The sequence below is a fragment of the Cydia fagiglandana genome, chromosome 2 (genome assembly GCF_963556715.1).
Source record: "Cydia fagiglandana chromosome 2, ilCydFagi1.1, whole genome shotgun sequence".
NCBI lineage: Eukaryota > Metazoa > Arthropoda > Insecta > Lepidoptera > Tortricidae > Cydia > Cydia fagiglandana.
The window spans coordinates 49,402-72,372 of NC_085933.1; the positions used below are offsets into that span (position 1 = coordinate 49,402).

At 42.6% G+C, this 22,971-nt stretch overlaps 2 protein-coding genes across 2 annotated transcripts; one reads left to right on the top strand and one right to left on the bottom strand.

Annotated features, from left to right (window-relative positions):
* Window positions 1–155: 155 nt before the first annotated feature.
* LOC134671804 (phosphopantothenate--cysteine ligase) lies at window positions 156–15,830 on the top strand. The gene is made up of 6 exons (XM_063529630.1): window positions 156–422; window positions 3,369–3,646; window positions 11,445–11,757; window positions 13,061–13,246; window positions 15,490–15,592; window positions 15,682–15,830. The coding sequence occupies exons 2-6, from the start codon at window positions 3,381–3,383 to the stop codon at window positions 15,828–15,830; spliced, it is 1,017 nt and encodes a 338-aa protein (XP_063385700.1). The 5' UTR covers window positions 156–422; window positions 3,369–3,380.
* LOC134673176 (uncharacterized) lies at window positions 6,572–9,983 on the bottom strand. Its single transcript, XM_063531134.1, has 3 exons — window positions 9,851–9,983; window positions 8,511–9,467; window positions 6,572–6,705 (listed from the first exon to the last, which is right to left on the bottom strand). The coding sequence occupies exons 1-3, from the start codon at window positions 9,966–9,968 to the stop codon at window positions 6,587–6,589; spliced, it is 1,194 nt and encodes a 397-aa protein (XP_063387204.1). The 5' UTR covers window positions 9,969–9,983; the 3' UTR covers window positions 6,572–6,586.
* Window positions 15,831–22,971: the final 7,141 nt, after the last annotated feature.

Below are 22,971 nucleotides of genomic sequence, written 5' to 3' on the forward strand. Positions count from 1 at the left end.
GTTGTTTTATTGACCGAAGCCTTTGTGAACGTCTCCGTTTTTTAATATAAAGTAAAATAAAAATCAGCAACGGAATTCCGTTTAAACTTAAACACTATCATTTTATGAAGATTGCTTCACATTAATGTAATGGTATCTTACCCCGTAAACGCGTCAGCAGCTGTCAAACAAGTGTCAGGTAATCGTGATAACGATTGATAGCGCTTTCTTCCAACATCTCTTATTAAAAGCGGAGTGTAAAGGTCGGGCTGCCGGCCGACGCCGAGCGACGTCCAAGGACACCGCAGTCGCAGTCGCTATCTGCCGTAAGTCGCGTAGGCCGTGCTCTGCTCGGCTGCTCGCGCCCCTCGGAACGCCTCGCGTGAACAGGTGTCGGTCGGCGCCTGCATTGATTTTTCTATAAAAGCAGCTGGTAAATATTAGTTTTTGCTCACTTAACTAAATGATACACCGCTTCGTAGAGGTTATTCTGAAGAGTTCGTGACGTCAACACGTCTCACGTCTCCTCGGTTTGCCAAGGTATATTGTAAAAGGTGTTGCATAAAATAATGTTGAACATTTTTGAATAAATGTTCATGAACACTTTTGACTGAATGTTGATGTGTAAACAAGACATAGGTTCGTTCATAAGCTTATCAATATTTTCTTTAGCAGGTGGTGTAATGTTTTGAATTTGGTTGCCAATCGGTATTCAGTTTAACACTTTCACAACCTGGCAAAAAACGGCGCACTACCCCAGAAACTGGTCGTCTATATCTGTGTACAAAACAACCCGCTCGGTGGGTTGTCCGGCATCTGTGCAAACATTAGTGCCTACCAGGCGGGTTCTCGGTAGTCAAAGTGTTAAAGATGGACTAGTAGTATGTAGGTATGAAGTAAGTATTAGTAAAGGCGCGATATGGGGAACATGAACCTATTATTACCTTTGTAAACCCATAACCATGCAATAATATTCAACTTTGCAAAATACATACAGTCAGTTAGTATGCAATGTAAGTATATTGGGACACTTGTTACATTACATTGCATAACTAATTAATTTTTCCCTTGGCCTTTAGATATTATTACAATCATTGAAATACAAAAGGGAAGTCTTGCTTTATACAAGCATAGAGACTGCCTCATGGTAAGCGGTTACCAAAGCCTATGGACACTTGCAAGTTTAATGATATTATATTACTACCGCATTGCTGACCCTTGACCTCTTTTTTTTAAAACCCCATATTGTTCAAAGTCAAGCTTGTCATAAACATTACACTTATTAGTCTTGTCACTTTCAATTATCTAGCTTCACTGCATACATGCTAATTAACATGGAAGTGCAGTCATAAGTTAGTATGTATAATGATTAATGGTAGACATATACAAACATATTGAGTGTAGGCGTGGTTCAGTCTGATTGATTGCAAAGTAATTGCTCAGTAGAAAAATCTCGACTCTAGAAGTACTTCCTCTCCATTGCATGTATACGCAAGCAAGAGGAAGTACAGTCAGTAGGTAGTTAAAGTGTGTATAACTAGTAAATATGTTTGGCAGTAACTTGTTTTATAATAATCCTGAGGAAGCTAATACTGTTAACGAAAATGGCGTCAGGTGTCTTCTTCTTTCCATCCTGTTACCCCCTGCTGGGGTGTAGGGCTCGAATCTTTTTCTTCCACTGACTCCGGTCCTGGGCAGCCTGGGTAGCCTCCTCCCACCCCATCCCCAATACACCCAGCTCTTGCTCCACAGAACGGCGCCAAGTCGATTTAGGGCGACCATGTTTCCGTTTGCCGGGCATCTTCCAGGTCAGGGCCACTTTGGATAGGTGGGTGTCAGGTTTCTTGAGGATATGTCCAATCCAATGCCATTTCCGCGTCTGGATCTCCTTGTGTACGGGGGCTTGTCCGGTTATTCTCCATAAGTGAGCGTTTGTGATCCAGTTAGGCCAAAAGATATGTAGGATTTGCCTTAAGCATTTGTTCACAAATACTTGGAGTTTTGTCATTAGGTCTTTGCGGACAAACCAGGTTTCGCACCCGTACAGTAGCACGGCCTTTACATTGGAGTTGAAGATCCTCACTTTAGTTCTTCTCGTTAGGATAGAGGAGTGCCACATAGATTTAAGCTGGCTGATTGCAGCTCGGGCTTTGTTTATTCGAGTTTCAATGTCAGCCTCCGTTCCTCCACTCTGGTCGACAATACTGCCCAAATAGCAAAAGCTCGCCACTTGTTCGATCTGGTTTCCCTTAATCAGCAGCGTAGTTGAATCGGTGGTATTCTGGCGCATTTCCTTTGTTTTCTTGTAGTTAACGCGCAACCCTTCCTTTTCAGCCTCCTCTGCTAGATCTTCCGCTTTATCTTGGAGTTGCTCACGCGTGGTTGCTATAAGACAGAGGTCATCTGCAAAGTCGATATCCTCGAGGTCTTTTTCAGATGTCCAAGGCAAGCCTCTTCGACCTTTGCTGGTAATACTGCACATCACGTCGTCGAGCACCATCAAAAATAGCAGTGGGGAGAGCAAACAACCCTGTTTGACGCCTGCTGTGACATCTATATTCTCAGTGAGTTTACCCTTGTGGAGCACTCTACATGACGATCCATGATAGAGTGCTTTGATAATGTTGATCAGCTTATCTGGCACACCGTTAAGCTTCAGGACCCTCCATATGCTTGCCCATTTTACCCTATCAAATGCTTTTTCAAAGTCCACGAATAGGGTAAAAACCTCACACTGCATCTCCAGACATTGTTCTAGGACCATTCGCAAGAGGTTGATCTGGTCCGCACATGAACACCAATCCACTGGCGTCAGGTGTAATGATACAAATCAAAAGGCAATTAATCATGATTGTATTGAAAAGCAAAATCATTGAAGGGCTAACGGACGAGAACACCTTTATAACCGACCCTAATTGTGCGTGAAACGTGCTCAAGGAGGGCCAAGTCGAATAACAGAGGCCCTATGACGGCAAATCCCTGTAATGCCCTATTGGGTTACAACCGGATTATTATTATACGTCACACTCACTCCATCGCTACCGCGCCGCGTCGCGCCACTTTTCGGCGCTCCTACCTCCATAGCAGACCCGCTCTTATCCGTTTGTTTAATTACGCGAGTGCAAGGACCAATTGCAATATAAGGCAGCAAGGGATGTGAATGCCCACTATTGCCCTAATCAAAATTGAACAAAATATTGGCATCAGTCTGCTGCACTAATTTTGAAACAAGGCCAACACCAATCCACTGTTGTATCGCTTCGTGCTAGCCATATGTGACGTCCCACGAGTAAAGCGCCAGCCGCCATAAGGTATCTTTTTCCGTGGACCGTCACAGTGCCCTTGTGCAGTGCTCTTGTGCGTGTTGTTGCAGAGTGCGGTGCATGCAGTAGCGCGGCGCGATGGCGCACGGCAGCAGCTGGGAGGAGTTCTTCGCGCTGCACCTGCCGCCGACGGACTTCGAGGACAACCGGTCGCTGCTGAAGGAGTTCTGCTCTAGGCACTTGCGGCAGGGCACGCGCGTCGCGCTGGTCACGTCGGGCGGGACCACCGTGCCGCTGGAGCACAACACAGTGCGCTTCGTGGACAACTTCAGCGCCGGCACGCGCGGCGCCGCCTCCGCCGAGTACTTCCTGGAGCATGGCTACGCGGTCATCTTCATGCACAGGTACCTACGACAACTACCCGCGTTTCATCTATTAAGCTCCATCCCACCAAAAACATTTCATGTACATTTGGTGGCCAACACTCACTTGCTTTTACTGTAAACAAGTTATCAGATCTCAGCAAAAGCCAAGCCCCTAAGCCCTGACTTTAGTGACTTTACTAGGTTTGGCCGTTTCATATCATTATCTTCTATTCTATTATGTTTAGAACATTTATCTTGTCAATTATCTGACGAATCTATATCTGAATTCCTAAAATCTTTTCTCCTATCTTTGCATTCCCTTATCTTATTTGTCATAATGATCAGTTGTCCTAACACTAAAAACCCTAATTTTATTATATTGATAAAATAAGGGTTTTATTGATTACTTAATTATTGATTACTTATCCTAATAGTATTCAGCAATTTTTTTTTTGTTTTTTGCGAGGGTCGCAGTTCTAACCCTAACCTAATTCACTTTTGTGGCAGCAAGTTCTAAAACCTAACCATTTTTCAGAACCTTACATACATTATGGATAAAAATCGTTAGGGCATTTGCCCATTAGGACAAACCAGTTAGGGCAAGCGACTTGGACAACGTTGTTAGGGATTCAGAATGACACCCTATCCTATCTAACAACAACCCCCCAAGCTCGTGGAGCTCGCAAACTCTATCTATAGGTAGGTAGTGCCACGCCTTTTTCGTTTGTTCTTCTCTGTTTTGACGGGGGGACTGCCGTGCTCCCAGATCTATTTCAAGAGTTTCTCACATAGGTACCTAGGTCTACCATGTGTGCAAACGGATCAAGAATGAATTATATGGGATAAGGAAAAAAAAAAAAATAATTTATTCAGGTGAAATAAACCCTATTTTACAGACGTTTTTCTTCTGCCAAACTGCAGGGCAGTTTGTTGGCAGAGATCTCTCTTCAGTCGTTCCCTCATTCCTGAGGATCGTGATCACTAGGTTTCACATCCTTGATCAGCTGTCTCCATCGGTCTCGATCCATTGCTGCCCTCACTGCTTGATGGAATTTGCTCGAGGAAGTGGCTTCTCTAACTTGGTCAGTCCACCTGGTTGGCGAGTGACCGCGACCTCTCTTGCCTTTCACTCCACCAATCACGACCAGTTTCGCGAGACTCTCAGCACCTCTTCGCATTACATGGCCAAAGTATGCCAGCAATCGATGTCGGCAGATGGTGGACAAACGTGTTTTGATGCCCAGTTGGGAAAGAATAGACGCATTTGTGCGCTTGGCCGTCCACGGTATCCTAAGCATTCGCCTCCAGCACCACATTTCGAATGCGTCGATTATTTGTCTCTCTCTTGCCAGTATTGTCCATGTCTCTACTCCGTACATGAAGATGGGAAAGACCAAGGCTCTGACCAGGCGGGTTTTCGTATGAAAGCTTATACTACGGTTTTTCCAAATAACCTGAAGGCGCGTCATGGCGTCTTTAGCCATTGCGATTCGGCGCTTGATCTCGGGAACGCAGCTTCCATCATTGTTTATCTGAGATCCCAGATAAGTAAAGCTATTTACCCTATCAATACCCTGGATTTCATGGGAACCTGTCAGCTTGCCAGCCCGATCTACCACCATGACTTTTGTCTTCTGCATGTTCACTGCCAGCTCCAGTCTGCCGCTTTCTACCTCTAGTCTATCCAGTATCATCCTCATGTCCTCGATGGTTGTGGTGAGTAAGACTGTATCGTCAGCATAGCACAAGTTGGAGATACATTTACCGCCGACCATAAACCCTTTCTGCCAGTCTTCAAGGGTTTTTCGCATTATGTATTCTCCATATACATTGAAGAGTAGAGGGGATAATATGCAGGCTTGCCTCACACCGCGTTGCGTTTGGAACACATCAGAACAGTCGGTGTCTATTTTGACGAAAGAGCGATTATTGACATAGAGGCTTTTTACTAGGCCTATGAGGTGATCAGGCGTACCCATGTCGGCAAGCACCTCCCACAATTTGTCCCACCGCACAAAATCAAAGGCCTTATTGTAGTCTATAAAACAAAGAACCACCGGACTATTGAATTCACGACTTTTCTCAATGATTTGTCGGACATTTAGGATTTGTTCTCTCGTCCCCTTCCCTTTGACGAATCCCGCCTGTTCCTCTGGAATTTGAAAATTGAGAAAGCTCTTGAGCCTTGAATTTATTATATACAGTATTATCTTACTGACATGAGGAATGAGTGCCAAGGTTCTATAATAGATGATCAAACGAACTTCTCGAGCGAAGTTCGATCACTATTATATGAGTCGTTTCATTCGAAGATATAACATTTACCAGGTAGTCCTTTAAACCTACAGGCGACTTTTGCACTATATTAAGAGACAGTCATTTGACTATTGAACTGATTTTAGTTCATTCATTCATTCTCCTACCCTTCCCGTTCGTTCCACCCTCATGGTTGCTCATTATCTTTAGAGAAAATGCAAAACTTTAACATTTGGGGTCACATTAGGGTGGGGAGGGTTATTATATCTTCGAATGAAACGACTCATATAATAGTGATCGAACTTCGCTCGAGAAGTTCGTTTGATCATCTATTATATTTCGTTCGTTTCATTCTTCAGATATAACATTTACCAGGTAGATGTTTAGAGTCTTAAAGTTTTGCTTAGGTGGAATGAAACTATAGATAGGTACAAAATCGTATTTTTATTAAATTTTTTGACGTGACCCTATTAGTCAGTCATCTAATATTAACATTTATTCATAATAATAAATCATCTAATGATGATCAATAATCTTATTATCTAAGGATTGTCACTTGTACTGGCAAGCAAACAGATCTCGCAAAGAGTCCTTCATCCGATAGAGGTCTATTATAGAACCGCGCAAACGACGTAGTAGATGCCGCGGTCCAGCCCGCGGTGCGGGATTTCGGGGAATTTAAAATTTCAATAAAATTAACGATGCAAAATTATGTAACTTCGTTTATGTATAGTTTTGTCGGAGAGTGATGCCAACATCAGTGGGAAGCCTCTTCGACTGAAGGACTGTTGCAGAGCTTCGCGACCCCCAGGGTAAGCCCCTTGTGTAGGGGGTGGCAGTCCCTGTAATGGGAATGAAGCAAGTTTTTATTCGGGTTGAGAAACATTATCTCCGAACTAAGGAGGCTCCGCATTAGGGGAAACCACGGTTGCGATGGCCAATAAGGAAACACTAGGATTCCATTTGCTTGATCGTCTACGATCTTTCTAAGGCATTTTAAAATTAACGAAAAAGGGGGAAAGGCGTAGAAATATTTTTCACCCCAGTTAATCGTAAATGCGTCGACCGCTATCGCATCTGGGTCGGGTTTCCATGAAACGAAATTTTGGCATTTGGCATTGGAACGAGAAGCGAATAAATCTATTGTTGGTTTACCAAACCGTTGTACTATAGACTCAAACGCTCTGTCTGACAGTTCCCATTCGGTATCAGGGTTAACTATTTTTCTAGACTCTGGATCCGCAATGTTTTCTTTTGTATTTATATATGATGCGAAGATCAATATATTACGCTTCTCGCACCATTGCCAAATTATACGAGACAAATCGTTTAGGTGTGGAAACTGTATGCCCTCCATGCGGTTTATATAGCTTATGGCGGTAGTGTTATCCACTCGCAACAAAATTGCACAGTTAGTCATATTTTTAGCAAAGCTCTTTAATCCAAGGTAAACAGCCAGCAATTCCAAATAATTTATATGAGAGTCCCGTTCCGAACTTTTCCACACGCCATTAACCTTATTTTTCCCGCAAACCGCACCCCAACCGGAGTTGGATGCGTCACTGTAAATTTCGAGTTGAAAACTAGGATATCTCATGTAATTATTTGATGTTATAATATTGTTTAACCACCAGTTAAGATCGTCCAATATGGAACAAGATGGTTTCATTTTGGCGTCAAAATTATTATTATTTTTTAATAACTCGACATATTTTAGCCTTTCTAAGGTTTGCGTATAAACCCAACCATATTTAACAGCGGGGCAGGCTGACACTAAAACTCCGATGAGTTGTGAAAAGTCTCTAATGGTACATTTAGGCAGCCCTAGGAATTTACGAACCATTTGTGCAATTTTATTTCGTTTATCATCGGGTAAGGTAATGGTCAAATTTTGGGTGTGAAAGTTAAACCCTAAAAATTTACAAGTTTGTTCTGGATGTAAGGAACTCTTATCATAATTGATAACAAATCCTAAACATTGTAATAGCTTTAAGGTTTCCTTAACATTATTTAGACATTCTTGAAAGGTATCTCCTATGCACAGAATATCGTCCAAATAAATGACAGACTTACAGCCTCGAGATCTCAAATTAGATATCACTTCTTTCATTATCTTTGTGAATACTCTAGGAGCTACAGATAAACCATACGGCATTGATGTAAATTCGTATGTCAGATTATTAAATTGAAATCTCAAGTACTTTCTGTCATTTATATTTATAGGTATAAGCAAATATGCTTCTGACAAATCTATTGAGGCTAAAAAACCATTTTGAGGAATGAGTTTTGAGGCCGTGCGATAATCCTCCATCTTGAAATGACAGGGAGCAATAAATTTATTGAGACCTTTCAAATTTAGGATAAAACGCTTTCCTCCGTTAGGTTTTGGGGCAAGAAAAACCTTAGATATATATTGGTTTTTAACTTTAGGGCACTCAGATATGGCTCCTAAATCTAACAGCTTTTGTATTGTTAATTTCATATCAGCTACTTCACTTTGTTCGAGCATGTTTGATGGAACAAATGTTTGTTTTACGTCCGAGTTAAATGGGATTGAGTAGCCATATCTGACCCAATCTAAAACCATGTCGTTCGATGTTATTTTTAGCCAACAGTTATAAAAATGACTTATTCGACCGGCATGTACCTGCGTTACGGTGCCTGGGCACGTGTCTTGGTCGCGGGGGGTGTCTTGGCTGGTTGCGGAGCTGGAAACGTCCGCCGGGTGTAATTCGTCTGCCTGCGAGCACCTCTCCGCCCCCCCTGTTCGACGCGTAACGAGGAGGCGCTGACCAGTTTCCCGAGTACGACGCTCGACTTGTTGACGGCTGTGCAGGCGCGGGTTTCTTTGGGGACGTTTTCTTGATTTGGAGACCTTGTTTTTCAATGGTGTTCGCTGCCTTGATTTTCTCGGACAATTTATTACCAAACAGGGTATCATCACGTTCTGTGTCTTGAATAACTTGCAAGAACGTCTTATCGAGACTAGGTGTGATGAGTTTTATGCGGCTTTGAGTAGATGACGCATGAAGGTCACACAGAATAAGGCAGCCGTTGCTGAGGTGTTTCATAGCTTCGATTCCGTTGGAATCTACACCTTTAATTAGAATATCCATGGCCTTATTGACGGCAGCGATCCCGTGGCCAAGTTGTTGCTGCGCTGCAGCTAGGTCTTTGTCTTGGTTCCGGACCATATCGGGTACGGCTGCTGAAACCTCCACGTTTAATTTTGGTGCTTGTAGCAATCGACAGTTGTCGGGAACCAAATAGTCTTTTCGGATTTTATCTTTGGCTTCATTTGTCATACCTTTTTTGAGTAACGGTAACCAAAGTTTCGATAAATTATCGTGGATTTTTTCACCATACTCGGGGATATCCTCGGTCGATTCCCCGAGAGCCAGCAGCATGTCCGGGTCAAGCTCGGGTTGAGCTGACGACATGGGTAAATCTGCCTGATTTTCATGAGCAGGAATCTCGTTATTATGGTCCGATATCGGTACATCACTATGCTGTTCCGGTACGAGATTTTCGATGTTTAGCTGTGGTTCCTGTATAATAGGGTCATGAGCCGGTACGGAACCATCTGGATTTTCCATTACAACATCTAAAACAAAAAAGAAGTGAAAAAAGTGAAGTGAGAAGTGTAATGTCTTCTCCGAGACCACGGGGACAACGCCGTCCTCGAAACGTCGGAGGTAAATCTTAAAACTTAAATACGCGATTAAGTCCCGTTGTGCAGTTTGATAAGAAGTGATTATTACATTTTATGGAAAATATTTTCTCTTGGGGGTAGGTTGAGAAAATATTTGTGTCGCAGAGTAGCGCGCATCTACTGAAGATTGCGCGCATTGTTCTGCTTATTTGCATCGTTGGAGACTCGCGGTCAACCCCGATGTTATATGATCATAGTTAGAGACTCGCAGTCAATCCCTATGTCGGCTCATTTTAATCACTTCTTACACTAAATAATAAAAAAAAACAACTTACCTTCATCCTCCGATGAAGACGAATCATAAATGATCCTGTATCGTCTTTTATGATCTTCAAGACGTTTAATTTTCTCACGGTAATATTTTAACTTGTCTTTAGCTGTGCGCTTCGACATTTTTGTAGGTAATAATGTCGTAGCCGAGGAGCTAAAGGGCGCGTGCGCTCGTCGCCGTGCACGAAAAAAGAATGAGCAACCATGAGGGTGGAACGAACGGGAAGGGTAGGAGAATGAATGAATGAACTAAAATCAATAGTCAAATGACTGTCTCTTAATATAGTGCAAAAGTCGCCTGTAGGTTTAAAGGACTACCTGGTAAATGTTATATCTGAAGAATGAAACGAACGAAATATAATTGCTGCATTCCTTTGTAGAACCTTTTTTGTGCAGAGGGACGAATACTGATTCCGTCCATGCGACGGGCCATCTTCTGGTCTTCCAGACTGCATCGCAGATGTCGTGAATGAGATGCGTGGCTCTGGGGCCCATGTTTTTAAGCTGTTCTGCAGGGATACCGTCTTTACCAGGCGACTTTCCGGGTTACAAAGTTTTTTATGGCTAATTCGATCTCTGACATTAAGATATTAGGTTCCTCCTGTGACAGGTGTTGAGTCGTTTCTGGCATAGATTGGTCAGTGTTATACAGCTCAGCGCAATACCTCCTCCAGCGATTCAATACTTGGTCCATCTCTGTAAGAACGTTCCCACTCTCATCCGCTATAGAACACGTTTTGACTGTGCGTGATCTGGTGAGTTCTTTCACTTTCCTAAAAAGATCTTTGGTCTCATTTCTACTGGAGTTTCTTTCCAGATCTGCACAAATGTTGTTGATATGCGTGTCATAGTCCTTACGGCATCTTTTTTGGACTTCCGCGCTTAGATGAGCATAGCGATCATTATTTTCCTTAGAAGTTAAGCCTTTTTGTTTTAACTCCCTCCTTTGAACAATGACATTGGCGGTCGCCGCTGAGATGTAATGCTTCATCGCCGATGTTGGGAGCACGTTCTCTTTAGCAGACTGCGTAATAATTGTCTGCAGTTTATTCCACGCAATACCTGGATCTGTTTCGTTTATAATTGGATGTTGGGTCAATTTGTGTTCTACAGCTCTCTCGAAGCAATGGGCATCAACTCGTCTTATGCTGGGTGCATTTTTGGTTTTCACTAACTTCTTTAACCGAAGTCGACAAGTAGCCACCAGAAGTTGTTGGTCGGTTCCACAATCAGCTCCTGGGTACGTCAAGGCATTCATAACTGACGATCGCCATCGGATTCCTGTAAGGATGTAGTCTATTTGATTTCTGTACCGGTCACCAGGCGAGATCCAGGTATATAGGCGTCTAATGTGATGCTTGAAACAGGTATTAGCGATAATAAAATTCTCTTCACTGCAGAATTGTAGTAGACGTTCCCCCCTGTCGTTTCTTTCTCCAATGCCGTATTTACCGACTACTCTTCTCAGATGTGCATCGTCCTCAGTTGAGCCAACCTTGGCGTTGAAGTCATGGGATAAGGATAAGAATTATAATAACGTTTTGAAGTCGATCGGCGCACATACACGTACCTACACTACATGTATAGATTGTGTGACAGACACAAGAGCCTGGAGCCGTTCACGCGGCGCTTCAGCGCGCAGAAGCTGCTGGACATGCTGGAGCTGACGGAGCGCGGACCCAGCACGTCCATCAGCGTGCGCGCGGACTCGGTGGACGTGCTGGCGCCGGTGCTGGCGCGGCACCAGGCGGCGCGCGCGGCCGGCGCGCTGCTGGCCGTGCACTTCACCACCGTCTCCGACTACTTCTGGCTGCTGCGCGCCGCCTGCGAGTGCCTCGCGCCGAGGGGGCCCCACGCGCTGCTCTACCTCGCCGCCGCCGTCTCCGACTTCTACATCCCCAAGGAGGTCATGGTGAGACCGCTTTCCTTTTGTTTATCACCTAGCTGAACAGAGATTGAAGGAACTTGACAAACAATCTTAGAGCATGTAGTAATTGGAGACGCCTTGGCTGTCATTTTCTGTACAAAGCAGTATGCCGATTTTTGCGGGGGAGCGGCACATCAAATGTATGGCTAGCTATTTGTACATGATTTGAACGTAACGTACAAATAGCCATGTCAGATAAACGTCAATCCATACACAAGTTTGGTTTTCGGCAGAGGGGTAATAAGCTCTTAACTTCGAGCAACACCGGCTTCCGACACATCGGAAGGGAGGGGCCCAAGCGATATCTTACCGTACAAAATATCTTTCAGCCATTTTAAAAATTTTTTCGGGGGGAAAGTTGCACACAGTCGCACTTCTCACACACTTACATACAAAATCCAATCTGTAATGACGACACAAATACATAGAAAATGACACTCGTCAAAGACAAATCTTGCAAACCTCGATCTCTTTTTGTGTACGGACGAGTGACAAGTGTCACAACACGCAAACTAACTCATTTTCGTCGATGTATTCTGAGAGATAAGAAGTCGGATTTGTCGCTCGACCGATCCGCATTTTGTATTGGGCGAGCAAAATCAATAAATACAACAATTACACGAGACTAAAATATAATAATTGTGTTTAAATGTAATTAAACGTATGATATGTAAAATAAATATCACATGTGAAAAGTAACATCTTCTTTTTGTACTCGTAAATTTGTTGCCCCAGACCTCTTTTTACGACAAAAAACCGAGCACTTAGCCATTTTTCTGCTGCTGTGTTCACGCGCGCATCTGGACTCGGTCTAGTGAAAAATCCGAGCGCAACTAGTTTTATTACCCGCGCTAGATCAGTTGATCTTGTACCTAGGCAGAGGGGAAATAGTGCGAATGCCGCCTCCCTTCCGTGTTGCTCGAAGGTTCTTAACGATTGACACTTAAAACCGATGGATCGCTCTGATGATCTAAAATTTGAATAGAGATCCAAAGATTAAGGATTGGCTTGAAATTCCATTAATCGCATTTCAAGTAGGCTTGTTAAACACGTAAATGCCCTGGAAACCAGCGCATCCTATTAGGTGTACATTTCTTTATTTAATTTGCTGTACCTAATGTATATTTTTACGCCTAATAAATATTTTCTACTTAATAGGTACGTTTCCATCGTCGTTATAGGCACATGTTGTTAGGTATGGTGCCGCCGCCGCCGCCGCCGCTATAGACCGACCGACGGGGCGGGACGACGTGCGGGTGTAGTGTAGTATAATGTTTGTGTTGCGCAGCCGACGCACAAGATGCAGTCGGAGGGCGGCGCGCCGGTGATCCAGCTGCAGCTGGTGCCGAAGATGCTGGCGCCGCTGGTGTCGCTGTGGGTGCCGCGCGCCTTCGTCGTCTCCTTCAAGCTCGAGACCGACGAGGCGCTGCTGGTGCCCAAGGCCAAGGCCGCGCTAGACAAGTACAAGCACAAGGTACTATATAATACATACATACAATAAAACTTCATTTTATATAATTTAAATTACGAGTACTTACAGAATTATGGCCCGCCAAGTGCAAGCAGTATTATTTTGTCAGTGTCTTAGGGATCATAAAGATCTAAGGTAAATAAATGGGGATCACTTCAGACATGAACTGGGTCACGCTAAAGCTATACATATTCGCAGGCATTTTGTAAGAATTCGCCGTTAACAAACGGCGTCGGCATTTCACAAACGTGTCGCCGTTTGCAAATTGCAATATGTTAGTGCGCTCAATAACGTCAACGTCAAACGTTGTGGGTTTCGCTAGGGTGAGCATGGATTACAAAAAAAACTTAAAGCAGGGGGAGGGATGCTCATTTTTTGGCAATTTTCTTAAATAACTTCGAACCTATGTATTTTAAAATTATAAAAAAAAATGTCCATCTTTGGGTCACTAATTTACATATGTGTACCAAATTTCAACTTAATTGGTCCAGTAGTTTCCGAGAAAATAGGCTGTGATAGACGGTCAGACAGACAGACGCACGAGTGATTCTATAAGGGTTCCGTTTTTTCCTTTTGAGGTACGGAACCCTAAAAATGATATTAGAAATCTCACGCTTATTCTTTCTTCCGTGAGAAACCTCAATATCATTTTTAAGGACCTATCCATAGATATCCCACACGTATGGGTTTGATGAAAAAAAAATAGAGTTTCAGTTCAGTATGGGGAACCCCCGAAAATTTATTGTTTTTTTTTTATATTTTTGTGTGAAAATCTTAATGCGGTTCACAGAATACATCTACTTACCAAGTTTCAACAGTATATTTCTTATAGTTTCGGAAAAAAGTGACTGTGACTTACGGACGGACAGACAGACAGACATGATGAATCCATAAGGGTTCCGTTTTTTGCCATTTGGCTACGGAACCCTAAAAACGCTGGGGTGTCCATCAAATTGGAGTTCTTGGATGGTCCCATAGCACTGTTTCTTTTCAAAAAATATTTCCTTCACAACTTAATTCTAGGCGGTTTGCCCTTCGGGCATCTGAAGCTACCTAACAAACCTAACCTACCTCCGCAGGGCTCCGTCTAGTTAAGTTGTGAAGGAAATGTTTTTTGAAAAGAAACAGTGCGGTGGGACCATCCAAGAACTCCAGATTTGATGGACACCCCAGCGATTTTCATTGTTTTGATGTGCAGCGCCACGCGTGGTAAAATAAAGAACTAATTAGACCAAAATGCCGCAGCAAATCACAAACGTTTGTAAACGGCGGATGTCTTACATTTTGCCAGCGACATATACATTTAAATGACAGGGATACGAGGTGGGACCGTTCGCTTGGAGAGTGGTTTTCCTCTTTCTTGTTTACACACAGTCAATTTCACCAGTAGGTACGCAGACCAGGCAACATAGGATGATGATGGTTCGGCTTATCATATAAGACCCGGAATTTGCTGGTCCTTTAACTTACGGAGCATGTCTTCATGGAGGTCACTAGCACGTGTGTATCATGGATCTTCATCAAGCATCTCCCAAATGCTTTCTGAACTCGTGTTACGCGGAAAATTAGCAGCTGTTTTCAATGCCATGTGTCATTGTCTCTCTAATTCAGGCAACCTAGATTTACTCACCCTATTAGGGTGGAGTTGAACTATGCCATAACATACCTAATCTATTATTAATAACAGAGTCGCTTTTATCACTTTAATTTTTGTCTCCAGCAAGACCTTACTATACCATCCTATAATTGACGCCAGCATTCCGCGAGTATATTAACCTATTTAACAGTATTTTTTAAATGTTCTTTTATAACTAATCTTTGGTGTGCTTCAAGGTGTACTCCAAGCACATGGTAGCAGGCTCCCAGTACCACGTCATACTAGTAGCTTGTTCTGTCCCCTTTATTATCACCGAACCGGTCATTCTCATCTCATTCCCCGCTCTTTACTAGCTATTGATAACTAATTAACCTACGAAATAGATAGCTTTTAAAAACGTAATTAATTAGAGAATGAGCCAAGTAGAGGTCGAACTAAATACAGTGAAGGGCTCTACACATATCTTCGTACATAACGAAAAAGGCAGGACAAAAAAAGGAGCGTGAGCGTATGGGGGTTTTGTTTTCATCATATATTTTAGCTTCAGAATTTGCGGGGTGCGCCGTTTCAAACAGGTTTAGAGATATCGACAACAGTTGTACCTAAGTAAACGGCAAGGCGATCTTATATGCTTGTCGCGTTGTCGCAGATCGTGGTGGCCAACCTGCTGCAGACGCGGCAGACGCGCGTGCTGCTCGTCACCAAGAGCGACACGCAGGAGATCGTGCTCAGCCGCAGCGACCTGCTCGCCGGTGAGTGCACAACGATCATTAGAGTCGTCCCGTTCCGTCCGAACGATGAACTCGGCAACCGTTGACCGCCGCGTCGTCGCGTGTTGCAGGCGCGGACATCGAGATGGCGATAGTGGGCGCGATCGTGGCGGCGCACGACGAGCACCTGGAGGCGGGCGGCGGGGCGGGGGTTGCGGGGGTGGCGGGGGTCGGGGTGGCGCTGCCCGCCAGCGCGGCGCCGACGCCGCCGGTGCGCTGAGCCTCGCGCGGCCGCACCCGCCGCCTCTACCTCACCGCGGACTAGCGGCCGCCACGAGCCACGCCACTCCACATTGTGCACACGATGACACTTGACTGCTCTTTCTCTTGACGCTAAACTTTAGATCGTTTAAAACGAATGTAAACTATGGTGATCAAAATTTTACAAACATTTCGGAAATTTGAATTTAAAATTGGTGGTGTTCGTATTGATGATAAATGATAATATATGCGGTGTATTCGTGTCCCAAATGTAATCGTCTGTGTTATATGTATTTAATAGAGTACCTATCGTTAGTGCGTGTTGATGAATTTCAGTAGTGTAGGTATCGTGTCAAATTGCAACAGACGATATGTACACCTACACGTACCGTATGTGTACCTACACGTTAGCGCTTAGAGCATTACGATCAGGACGACCTCTGTTGTCAAAAAAACAAAACAGAACCTCGACGTTGCTTGTGCTCGAAGTTAATGGAGGTAACTATAGCGTCCGCATTCGCTTTTGAAATTCATCGACGCGGCGCTCTGTAGTAATGGTGACAGTGAATATGTATCAAACCTTTTATTGTATTATTTATATAGAATAGAATAATGAGTAGGTAATGTAACATTTGTGACGTCACCAATGTATAGGAACCTTCTCGATCGTATACCTATCTTTAATACGTTCCTCCTGATGACGTCGCGCGCCTTCACATATACATGATCAATAGAGTTAGTGCATATATTGGAGGGAGACTGCCGGTGGTCGGAGCCGGGTCTAGTTGTAAGCGTATTTATTACAATGTATTTACAATATTTCCTAACCTAATCCGATCTGCGTCTTGCATTCTTCAATACGGAACATAAAGGGTAAATACACCGGACGGTTGAAACACTCATCGTCCGAACCACTTGCAGATACAATGTGCGATAGTATCATAAAACTGTTTTCAGCTGATGTCAAAAGTGCTTTATTCTTACCAAATTCCTTTTCCTTTCGTTTTAATTGCGCTTTCACAGACAGAACATTGTATTGTGGATATGAAGCCTTATTGCGAACGCGAACAAATTTTCGGGAATATTTGCACGGGTTGCGCGCCATCTTGACTAGAATTCGATCGCTGTTTATAGCATTCGCTTGATTTTGCTGATTGTCACTGGCGAACACCTGTGACCAGACTTGAGAGCGACTAGAACATGTTACTGTTTTCCTGAACCGGTAACAACACTACCGTGACCGAGACGCTTTACGTCGGCTAGAAACCATATGCTTCTTGCAAACTATCGATTTGAGTGACTGGCTAGATTGCACGTCTGAGAGAGGTGGTATCGAGCGATGTGTATACAATAGGTACTCGTATTCGAACAAACCTCCACTAATAATAAAGTTGGGTAGAGTGTGACGCGGCACGTGTGTCGTGTATTAAGGAGAAGGCTGTAGGTGCGAGGCCAAGCGATGTCAGGGAAGTATTGTCCCGGCGGCCTCGTGGGGCCCATTCCGTTGACTAAGTACCTAGAAACCCTGTGGGGCAAATCCTCTCACACTCACGTACCTCGCCTGCAAGTTCGTAATCTTTTTGAACTAACACACGCGCACTTTACATTATACATAGCTAGAAATACATATATAGGTATACCGGAATGCCAGATCCAACAGAGGTTTTCAATGGTTTCTGTTTTGTACGAACTCGAATAGGCCTGGTGTCCGGTGCGGGCCGCACTCGGCGCGGGACTCTGACTGTTAGTGGTTTTATATACATTTTTTGATGTTGTGTTAGTGTAGATATCATATTGTTCTCCACTATATACGGAATTATTATGAAAGTCGTTTGGACCAGGTATAGAATTTGTAGGAGCTCCGTTGCGCGGCCGACTAATGCGGCTTTGTGTGATCGAGGTTGTGTTGACAGAGGACGCGGGCCGCGGGCCTCTCGCCACTCGGACTCCGTTACTACAAAGCTGTATTAGTTATCCAACAAGCACGAGGCTTAATGATAAATTATACTACTTATGTACTTGTACTATAATTTTATATAATCGACTATGGATTAGAATTACCTATACTATTGTTCTTAAAAAGAACTCATATTTGTTGAATTTTCTCTCGTTTCCATTATTTTATAAATTTTAACATATCATGAACGAATCGATCATACACAATTTATGGTTTCCATTTTTCTTCTCTTTAAAGAATCGTTGTTGATAGTGTTTATAAATATAATATGTTTTAAAACAGGATGCCAGAGAGTAAACAATGGAATAAGATGTTAATTCACATAATATCACTGTGCCCCTGCCCCGGCCCGGCCATACATACAATACCGGCTTAGCTATCGTCAACTCTAATTATCAACTTTGTTATCTATATACGAGTAGGCACCTAGTTTGCCAACTATTATGTATGGTTGCTCTAATTGCTATTGTTTATACTTTGGCGAGTCGTTCTGTTGTTATTCTCGCAGTTGTTCATATAATATACTTAAATGAACAACTGCGTGGATAACAAATATGTACAATAATAAAATTAATAATGTTTAATTCGACCTTTTCTATAAAACTATAAGGCGAATAAATAATGTTAATCTTTAATTTTGTGTTGGGTGTATCGCAGGTATGTAGCGTTATTTATTAGGTAAGTACCTACTATTTAAGTAGCCTGTTAGCATATACGTTATTGTATGGGGTCATCGGAATCAAATGTAGGTATTTTACGATTATGCTGTTAAGTTTTATTTGAATGTATCGGATGTTAAGATTTTATTGCAATAGTCGTGTAGTGTCTGCTCCGAGACGAGCTAGGCCTCGTGATCGCGCTCGGGGCGCCGGCGCCGCCTAACATCCCAGACTTCCAGACCAGACCGACACAATACAAACGATTATTCGTGTAGGTACACTGGCGTTCAAAAGTGTATGGAGATGTTTCAACAGTAATGTTAAGGCAACGGTCGATATCTATCCAGCATGCACTTTTGAACGCCACTGAAAGTACATTGAGAAAATAAGCGGAAACAACACGTTATGTTAGGAGTACCTATAATATATGAATTGCCAGTATATAGTGTTCCGCTGCGGGATTGTGCGCTGAAATGAAACATACCTACCGCCCGCACTTACCTATACCGGGTGTGACCTGTCGAGCAAATAATTAAAACATAGATTGTACTCCTCAAACGATGACACTTTTGTTCAACAACTTTTAGAAATTATGAAAAATTTAGAGTCCCTATTTTTCATACAAAATAAATATTATCTTCAATGGACGCCATCGCCCCGCCATATCATTGCGGGCATATCATGTACAGCCTACAGTTAAATTTTTTGCTCGTATTACAGGCCACCCCCGGTATATAGTATGAGTGGTGGGTAAAGATAAAACATGTTATGGCTGGCAGCCCGATCTAAGCGTGTCAACTTTACCGCGCGTTTCACAAAAAACATAAAATTGAACACTGCTTATGACTTCTTCCATCTTGCGGCGTCTTTGAGGTTGGTGGGTCGCTATTTCCAACGTGCATAGGTATACACTTACTTACTATGACATAAATACCGAAACAGTATAACTATGTAAAATACCAATATACACAAGAATTGTATACCTACATGTTTTATTATATTAGTTAAACTAAATGTGCCCGCGGCCGCGCCCGCGTGGATTTCGGTCTGTGTCAGTAAGCGGCTAATTCACCCCTAATTTCTTTACCTTTCTCCTCGAGGCGGAACTTAAAGTAAAATTGGCAGATGGAATGTAGTCCAGCTAAAATATTTTACATTAGGTACCTACCACTAAAAATACCTACACTCCAAAATCAATAGTTTTTTTCACCCTTATCCAAGTTTTTTATAAGATAAGATAAGAGTGATTTGATAGAGTAAGTAAGTAGTAGGTGTATATCGGAGGATACAGTAAGGTATAACTACCCGGGTAAGACCGGACTATTTTCCGGCGAATTGGAAGGACGTTAATACAAAAAACTATATGTGACGTTCCACGGCAAAAGGTACCTTACGGCGGCTGGCGCTTACGTCGCATAGCGCCGCAATAATATTGGAGCGGCGTTAATAATAGCGTAAGCGCCACCCGCCATAAGGTACCTTTACCCGTGGGACGTCATATATTTACTTATTTCTCACTAACTTTTACGTCCGAATGTTTATTGCAAATGATACAAAAGAAAACAAACTTTTATTCTTAATTCACTTTCTACCCTTAACAATTTATAGTAAGTAATAATAATAATAGAAGTAATAATCTACACTCAGTGTTGAATTACATTTATTTCAAGACATCAAACCGGAAAACCCTCTTGGACTAAGATCGGACTAATTGCTAATTAGAACTCTAAAGCAAGGAGAATACTGTTTTCATCTATGCTGGGCAGGGGCACCCCAATACCCAGCTTCTCCCTCTGGACCACATCCAACGAAGAGCGATTCGAATTGTCGACTGCCAGCGTACCTATTTCGGTTCGGCTTACATACCTATATGTATTTCTGCGCGCAAACCCACCGGGAAACGAGTGAAATGAAATGTAGGTATTTACCGAAGTAGGCCAGTCAAATTAGATTGTTTTCCAGGAATTAATTCCCAGCAAGCTGGAAATCGTCTTAATACCTTAATTTGGTCCTTAATTAGTGTAATCCGAGTTTGCTCCAATCCAGGAGTTGTGGAATTTTTTTTGTTCTTTTTCAGTTTTTGCTTGTAGTTCAAAAACGGTACGTCCGACGGAAAATTCGCTCTAATCATGACACAGACAAAACATCCTCCAGACTGAGCATAGTCGCGCTACCCCCCTCTGCCACGCATACGGTAATTTTACTCCATGTTCGAGTCGAAAGTGTCTTTGTGTGACGTCCGTGTCTTTGAACGGACCAATCACGGCACGGGACTTCGCTCACCTCGTCCCGCGGACCCCCGCATTTTTGGCATCACCGGTTGCATGAAATAATTGCTCTAAACTCGGTCTAGAGGATTCCTAGTCTATGAATCATGATAAAAATTTACATCTGAGGATCCGAAAAGTACCTTCTAATCATGAATTCGTAGTCAAATAGTGTAAAAATGGCCACCACTTTGATTTTCTTTTTTTCTTGGTATAATCATAGAGAAATATAGTAAGATAAGAGTGCTCACTCCATACATCAGTTTTGGTACCAAAAATATTAGTATTTTCATAGTCGACATCCAGCATCGAGTAGCGGAATTATCAGTACTGCTACTTGACAATAGATGTAGCGGCGACCGAAAAGTCTAATGCTCAACAATTTTCAGCTAATATTATAAACGGATTAACCGGAACTCTATTTACAACTCCTTCTGCTTCTGATATTAGTTGTAAATTGTTGTTTAATACAATTTTCGTTGGTCGCCACTTGAGAGACATCTAGTATCGAGTAGTGGTACTGATAATTCCGCTACTCGATGCTGGAAGTCGACTATGAAAATACTCATATTTTTGGTACCAAAACTGATGTATGGAGTGAGCACTCTTGTCTTACTATATTTCTCTATGGTATAATGGTGCTAAAACCATTGTTTACAACCACCTTGCTGGTAATGCCATTGATTTTGACGGTGGGTTCCTTCTACATCGAGTGGTTTTGTCAGTCCAAGGTAAAATATATCTCCCAAGGCTCCCAAAAATCAGATTATACGCATTTAGGAGCAAATGAAGGGGACATATTCATTAAACAAAATTACATACATATATATTCATTAAGTAACGCCTGATTCTATTCACTATTTGGGGGCATATTCCTCAAAACGCCTTTTTAGGGTTCCGTGCCTCAAAAGGAAAAAACGGAACCCTTATTAGGATCACTCGTGCGTCTGTCTGTCCGTCTGTCACAGCTTATTTTCTCCGAAACTACTGGACCAATTAAATTGAAATTTGGTACACATATGTAAGTTTGTGACCCAAAGACGGACATGTAACGTAAACAAATGAATTTTAAATATGGGGGCCCCTTTTGGGGGAAAAATAAGAAAATTAAAACTTATAGTTTTTTAAACTATATTGTGTTACATATCAAATGAAAGAGTTGTGAGAATCCCAAATATTTTTTTTATAATTTTAGAATAAACAGTTTAGAAGTAATTCAAGAAAATAGGCAAAAAATTACCATTCCCCCCACCCTTTATCTCTGAAAGTACTAGATCAAACATTTTGAAAAAAAAATAGCATACCTATAGATGACAGGAAAATCTATTAGAAATATGTGTGTATGTATGTATGCATGAGTCGGACTAATTATACTTAGTTTTTAATCCGACCCCTACGGGTTTTTTAAAGGCAATTCAATCACGTTTCACATATAAAAAATACATTTTTAAAAATTGAGTAATGTACGGAACCCTTGGAACGCGAGTCCGACTCGCACTTGGCCGGTTTTTTGGATCTAATTTGATTGGCCTAAAGTGCGTGTGGTTTAGAAATAATCTGTCAGTATCTTCTTCACCCTATCGCTAACACAATAGAGCTCAATATAATACCTACTTCATGTTTATGTAATGGAAATAGTTCAATGGTGATACTCATATTCATATCCGTATAGCAATTATCGAAGGAACGAGCGAAGCGAAGCGAAGTTCTTACATTCAACTTGGAACACGGGCAACACGCGGCTGGCTAGGGGCACGTCCCGGCATTTCGATGTTTTTAAGCTGAACTGTCAGAGGATAGTTTGATGGACAATTGGACAAAAACTTAAGTAAATTTGTTCTAATTTAAATGAAATTGGGTAAACATGTAGTTGAGGACATTATATTTTAATCATTAAATTATGAGCAGGCTCGATAAAGGGGTTATTAAGCTAGAAGAGTCTAGAAGGCTAAAAAGCTATTTGTGAGGGATCTTGCTATTCTGCTCATCTTAGGGCCCCCCCACATCTGGCGTCTTTCGAGCGTCGGCGTCTACAATTCTATGGCCGACGTCGACGCAACGTCGACACAGCGTCGACGCAACTGCGCAGCGACGTCATTTTCCATAGCGCTGGACCGACGCCGACAGACGCCGACGCTCGAAAGACGCCAGATGGGGGGGGCCCTTATTTGCAAGAGAGTATGGTCGTGTTTGGTATCAAATGAAAGCTCTTACACATTTATAATATTCTTTTTAAATAATTAGCAAGATAAAACGAACTAAAATAAACATAATATA